Genomic DNA, 6,129 nt, shown 5'->3' on the forward strand with positions numbered 1-6,129 from the left:
TTCTTGTCAGTCACTTCATAGAATTTCTGAGAAACAATGATTCCCACAATTTTCAGTTATTTTTATGGGTTGTAAGATGAGCTATGTTACTGTAGGGGTTACCAGTGACTGAAAAATATAAGAATGTAACACCATAAAAGGTTAAAGTAGAATGCCTTTTCGGTGTCGTAAAGAATGCTCTGCTTCCATCTAGTGGTCATTTCTGTAAGATTAAGATAAAGCAAATATTTGTCTAGATATTTAGATCTTGTAAGAGTTGTACCGCGTACAAATAATAGTGTAATACTGTTATTTTCTTGTTAGCTAGGTTACATTTTGCATTATGTTAAGCAACGACCCAAAGCCCAAAGTTACAAAGGCATGGCAGAACTTTATAGCCTTTGGAACTGATACTATGCAAAATTATTACTTACACGTGCCATGCATAAATGAAACGAACCTCTAATTCATTTTATTGTTAAATTTACGATGAAAAAAGTGCACTTTTTGCAAGGGTATAGCAGACGCTTAATACTGACGTCATTATAAGCGACAACGAACGCAATGGCTGCTAATTCAAGTGAGCTCGAAATAGCAAAGAAAAATCTTACTGATGCCATTGGCGATAATGTTAAACAGTAAGTTACAGTTGGCTAAGTATGCTCCCGTATCATTTTGTTATTTTATTTTACTTATTTGTAAAACCCACGCGACAGTTAATTAAACATGAACGTTAGGTCACTAGCCTTGCTAGCACCCAATGCTGTAAATTGTTGCTTGTTTTACTATTTGTTCAGGAATGTTTTCTAGATCCCCTTTATAGACATCAGACTCTTTGTAGGTAATTAATGGAAATCATGAATATGCTTGTATGAAGCTTTATTAACTTGAGAACGCCTCTTCTGGTATCTTGACAGCTTTAAACCAATGACAGTCTTTCATATCTACCAAAGCATCTTGTCTGTGTCTATTGTATTTACAGTTATTGGGCAAATCTGAAGCTGTGGTTCAAGCAGAAGATCAGCAAAGAAGAATTTGATATAGAGGCACGTCGTCTGCTTGCACAAGAAAATGGTTTGTCGGTTATTTGTTGTAACATGGTTAATTTAGTGCATTTCAAATATATTTTTATTTTTATTTCTAGTTCACTTTCACAATGATTTCCTCCTGGCCATTTTAACCCGCTGCCAGATCATCGTCTCCACACCAGGTATCAGAGTATTTAGGGCAGGTTTTAATAATGCAATATAAAGTGTGCAGTCGTGTAGCAACTGAACTCCCTATCACGCCAAACTGTTTTTATATCTTACCCTCTAGAGGGCGTACCGTTACAGTGGTCAAGTGGCCCTGCTTCAAAGCCTGGAAAACCAAAGGTGAAAAAAAAAAGTTCCTCAAGACAAAAATTTGACGTAAGTTTCATTTAAAAAATGATGAGTGTGTTTCACTGGCCCGATGTGTAAAAAAAAAAAAAGTAATCTTGTCTGTGTATTTAGCATCGATTTCAGCCCCAGAACCCTCTGAGTGCGGCACAGCCCTTCAGTCCACGGGATGCAGGTGGAGAGGATGAAGAGCTGCGTCTCAGTGCCCACACATTGTTGCTTCCCACACGAGGTCAGTTGGAGGCCCGCATGATGGTCACAGCCTTTGAACTGGGTCTGGATAACATCACAGAGGAAGCTGTGAACACAATGGTCCACGCGGTTGAGGTGTGTACCTAATAAAAAATAAAGTCCCAAAAGATGTTAACTAATACTTTAGGTTAAATTACTATTACTATTTAATTTTCATCAAATAAAGAACTGAAAATCTTGCTTCATGCCACAATATTGCAGCATCACTTGAAAGATGTCTTGACAGCTGTGATCACCCGAAGAAAAGCTTACCGGTTACGAGACGGTCATTTCCCTTATGCATTTGGTAACGATGTGATGCCTCAACCATATCTGAAAAATAGTCTCGCTGCTTATCACAGTGTTATGGAATGGTAAGATTTGTTTTTATTTGATATTAGTGTAAAATACATTGTACTAACAATATAATTGGAAAAATTAGACTGATAAACTAAATTATGTGAGTGTGTGTGTGAGTGTGTGTGAGTGTGTGTGTGAGTGTGTGTGTGAGTGTGTGTGTGAGTGTGAGTGTGTATGCAAGTATGTTCATGTATGTGTGATTCTGAACTAAAAGCATTTGGTATGTTTTATATTGATGATTCCTGCTTTATGTGATATTAGATACATTTATAAGCAACACATTTTTGTTTTTATGTGCACAAAATATTGAAATAAATAAATCTATAAATAAGTAAATCAAATCTGTAATTTTAGTCCTCCTCCAAGTGCCTCTCTTCCGGCTGGGCCTCCAGTTCAGGTGTCACCAGATGAAGCTGAACAGCAGGCTGTTCATTTATTAGCGTGTTCTGCTGATACTCTTCCTCCGTCCCTACCTCCAATCAACATGTTTGATCTTCTAGAGGCTTTACAAGTAAGTATTGCTTTCAGAATTTGGTCAAATGTACGAGCGCTAATGGTATGTAATGGCTTATGATTTTACTTTTCTATTAATAGTTGCAATAATGTACAGTACTAACTGTACTTTAATTTTATTTTAAAGGTAAACCATGGCGTGATGCCTTCACATACAATGTATGCTCTCAATATGGAACGCATTTTGTCACGGCTCTGGCACCCCAGTCACGAAGAACTTGAACAAGATCATGTACATCGGCAGCGAATTTCCTCAAAGGATGGTATATTAGTTGGTTGATAGATTTCATAAATCAAAACTGGAACTCTGTGGATGGTATTATTTCTATAACATTGGAACCTTCACGTGGTTCTTGTTGTGTATAAAAATGAATGGACCAGGTTTTGTTACTCTGCCGATTACTTTACTTACTTACTTTACTTACTTCACTTTTATATGGAATTTAAAATATCCATAGTTCTTGGATTTGTGTTCTTCATCTTTTCTAGAAGTATGGCCAATGTGTAATGTGTTTTTTTTTCTGTACAGTGTTAATAAAATATTTTTGTACTTGTCAACTAATTAAAATGCAGCAAGCCCATTTCTTTTCTTGATTGTAAACCTAAATGTACCGATGATGCACTGGACTCACAACCCGACGGTACGGTGATTCACGTATTCAGATACCGGCCCGGTATGGCGTCACAGCCTCTTACCATATTTGGCGGTGTTACACTTCCGACACGCAGCTGTCCAATGAAGGTGCGCGCTGGCTCATGCTGTCAGCTGGTGACTCACTGTCCCGTCCGCCCCAGTGTCTTCATAAACAAAATCATCTTGCCTAATTGCAATGTTCGTTTCCGTAACAATGAAATAAATTAATTGGTATAAGGACTAAAACAGGTTATACGCTGAAGACATTTATTGTATTAATTTACAAGTGCTAAAAAATACAACGTAGAAATGTTAAAAAGTGTTATTGCAGGTCTAACGTTAGTTACACCCATATAACAAAATTGTATGCAAATATTAAGAAAATAAGGCAGTTGTCAATAAATGCTACATCAATTAACGTCCTCTGTGATGTGTTTACTGTTAGTGTTACTGTCAATGTACGTAGCTGGTGGGACACTCAGTGCAGGCTCAAATTGAAAAGCAATAACAGCTTTAGTGCATGATCATGCGGGTAAAGTTCAGTTATCGTTATCAGCAAATACAATCTGGGACAGTCTCTTTGTGTGGCCTAAAAGGGTGTCATAAAGTGCACCCTTGAGACAAAGCACCTGTCCTGTAACATGGTGGGGTTACTTTTCATAAACGTTGTCTTGAGGTCTTGGCCTTGTCTGGGGCAGATAGTGATGAGAAAACATGTACAAAAAGAGATCCATATACAAACGTGAACAGTCTACAAAGCTTGGTCCCAAGTGCCACATGGATATTTCTAGTAAGCTTGGAGCTGTTGAGTGAGGATAAGCTGGCAGCCACTGTTAACATGGTCCATAACTTTCTGCTTGAGTAACGCCAGCTCATCTCTCAGGACATTGGCAGAGGAAACCAATTCCGTATTTTGGGTTTTTAGGTTTTTGACCCTCTCCTCCAGTCTTGAGATCCTCTCCAGTTTCCTTTTCCGGCATTTGGACGCGGCTACCCGGTTCCTCATGCGTTTCCTCTCCGCTTTGATTCGCTCTTGAGTTTCCATGTCGATGGGAGAGAGAGGAGGGGTGTCCCCGGACATCTCCGGGACGGTTTGAGGCTCCTCTTTGAGCGAGTGGAGCCGTGGGTGGTGAGCCGCCGCTAGTTGGTGGTCCATGTGGTTGTGGGGTGGTTGGACGAGTGGATAACCTGTAGAGAGTTTCTCATTGGACGTAGAGCCCACGGCACCCGCAAATGCGCCTAAATTAGTATACTCTGGTGGCTCCGTGCGTGCCGTGCTGCTGAAAGGGGCTCCACCATTTTCGGACACAGAAGGGCCAGATGCCACATTGTTATTACCGCTGGGCTGCGCGTCAGAGTGTGCGGCTGGTGCTGGTAACTGCTGGTAGTGGAGTTCTGCTAACGCCTTTACGAAGCCCTCGGCAAATCCTTCCTGTTCGTCTGTAATGTTCTTGGGACAAACGAACTGTGTCGGGGTGGGTGTAGTCAAACCGGTACACGACTGAATGATGAGCCTCTCGAGCTCAGGCGAGGCCAGCTTCAGTAAGCCCACGTCCGGGGACGTCAGGATGTCCAGAGCTTTGGAGCTCAACTGGGGCTTGAAGTTTTTAGGGTCGTTCAGATTCAGTGTCATGGTTTGTTTGAGAGTCTTGGGGTTAAATGCGAACACCCCTGTCCCGTCGCGTTGCGCACTGGAGGCGTTCTCTTCGTAGAAGGTCGTTTCCATTTTTCTGGACATAGATTTACTACCTTTCGTAGACTATGTTTTTAAAAGTCTCTTTTCATATGTCCCGTGACTCAGCTGTCCTCGCTGAAATAGTGTTGAAGAACAGGCCTATTTGAAGTTTCACTCTCGACAACTGTCCCAAGAAAACTTTCCTTTCCCGCGAATCACACAGTCGCATACAAAAACAATGTTCTTCCGCGTTTTGCGTTTGGTTTCCTCGTATGACACGTACCTTACTTGTTTGTTTTCCTTCTCGAAAAGTAAAAACAGCGTCTCAACCGGGATAATACTTTGTATCACTTCCAACGTGGAGACGAACTTTATCCACCTCTAAGCTGCAGCCCCTCTGAAAATAACAATGATGTCATTTCTATGGTTTCTGATTGGCCGAAGATGATATGATGGGAGGGGAAAATGTAATGACATGCAGGTTGCTCTGACAACAGGCACTTGCCCCGCCTCCCGCGATGGTCGACGGGATTAGGTAATGCAGACACTGGAGCAATGGACTATGGGATTACGTAGTGTTTTTGAATATATAGTTACCCGCTCAATTATTCTGCATGCCCCAAATCATTGCCGATTGTATATCAAATTTTTATTATTTTTTTATTATTCCAGTATTTGTACGCATTCTTTTTCTTATATAATAATCCATAGCCCACTTAATTACAGGACTATTCTGTGCTCAAACAACCAATAGCCTAATGCTCAAGAACAAGGGAAGGCTTTATTCTTTGACTTAAATTATGTTGAATCAGTATAGATGCAAAATGGCAGTATACAGATTCTGTCCAGTCTGTCTAGCCTCCTCATTGTATTATTCAACACGTTCTCCTCAAGACACAAATAAATAAGTAAACAGTCCCAGAGGAGCTCCAAAGTCCCAAATGCTGTGGAACACTAATTCAGGAAAATTATGTGGCTGAAATGTGTCATTGATAGCCTACCTTTAAGGTGTCCATGTAGTCAGCAGAGTTCAATACCATGCTTTAGAACAACAGTTATTTTATGGAGACAAACTGAAACGTAAATAACCCTCAAACAAACAAAAAATTCCACTTTATAGTCCACAAGTCTAAAGTGCACATTTGATTGTGATAAATCAAATGTGACAGATTAAGATTAGTATGTAGAATTCATACATATTTTGGAGAGCTACATGCAATTCAGGTTGGGGACCCACTAAAATTACCACTTAACCCAGAACAATCATCACAGTACATAATTGGAATTAAAACATTTGAAGAGGCCTAATGTGTATCCTAACCTCCTTGTGTGCTTGGCCTTTTATACATGCACCCCAC

General features: G+C 40.3%; 2 protein-coding genes across 2 annotated transcripts; one reads left to right on the forward strand and one right to left on the reverse strand.

Annotated features, from left to right (window-relative positions):
- The first annotated feature begins 517 nt into the window (after positions 1-517).
- Positions 518-3,043, forward strand: tada1 (transcriptional adaptor 1). Its single transcript, XM_020939564.2, has 8 exons — positions 518-617; positions 962-1,053; positions 1,124-1,189; positions 1,297-1,388; positions 1,473-1,685; positions 1,812-1,963; positions 2,304-2,460; positions 2,590-3,043. The coding sequence occupies exons 1-8, from the start codon at positions 544-546 to the stop codon at positions 2,740-2,742; spliced, it is 999 nt and encodes a 332-aa protein (XP_020795223.1). The 5' UTR covers positions 518-543; the 3' UTR covers positions 2,743-3,043.
- Positions 3,044-3,346: 303 nt separating this feature from the next.
- LOC110173458 (transcription factor Jun-like) lies at positions 3,347-5,162 on the reverse strand. Its single transcript, XM_020939462.2, has one exon. It carries the CDS (start codon positions 4,832-4,834, stop codon positions 3,884-3,886), a length of 951 nt encoding a protein of 316 aa, XP_020795121.1. The 5' UTR covers positions 4,835-5,162; the 3' UTR covers positions 3,347-3,883.
- Positions 5,163-6,129: the final 967 nt, after the last annotated feature.

This window comes from Boleophthalmus pectinirostris, unplaced genomic scaffold (genome assembly GCF_026225935.1).
Source record: "Boleophthalmus pectinirostris isolate CB_2022bp ecotype Guang Dong unplaced genomic scaffold, ASM2622593v1 HiC_scaffold_16, whole genome shotgun sequence".
Lineage (NCBI taxonomy): Eukaryota > Metazoa > Chordata > Actinopteri > Gobiiformes > Gobiidae > Boleophthalmus > Boleophthalmus pectinirostris.

Excerpts from the sequence above, each read along its gene's own strand:
- LOC110173458 (XM_020939462.2), bottom strand. The coding sequence starts at position 4,834 with ATGTCCAGAAAAATGGAAACGACCTTCTACGAAGAGAACGCCTCCAGT.
- tada1 (XM_020939564.2), top strand. The coding sequence starts at position 544 with ATGGCTGCTAATTCAAGTGAGCTCGAAATAGCAAAGAAAAATCTTACT. Across the intron at positions 1,054-1,123 it reads TCTGCTTGCACAAGAAAATG|TTCACTTTCACAATGATTTC; the intron begins GTTTGTCGGTTA and ends TTTTATTTCTAG. Across the intron at positions 1,964-2,303 it reads TATCACAGTGTTATGGAATG|TCCTCCTCCAAGTGCCTCTC; the intron begins GTAAGATTTGTT and ends CTGTAATTTTAG.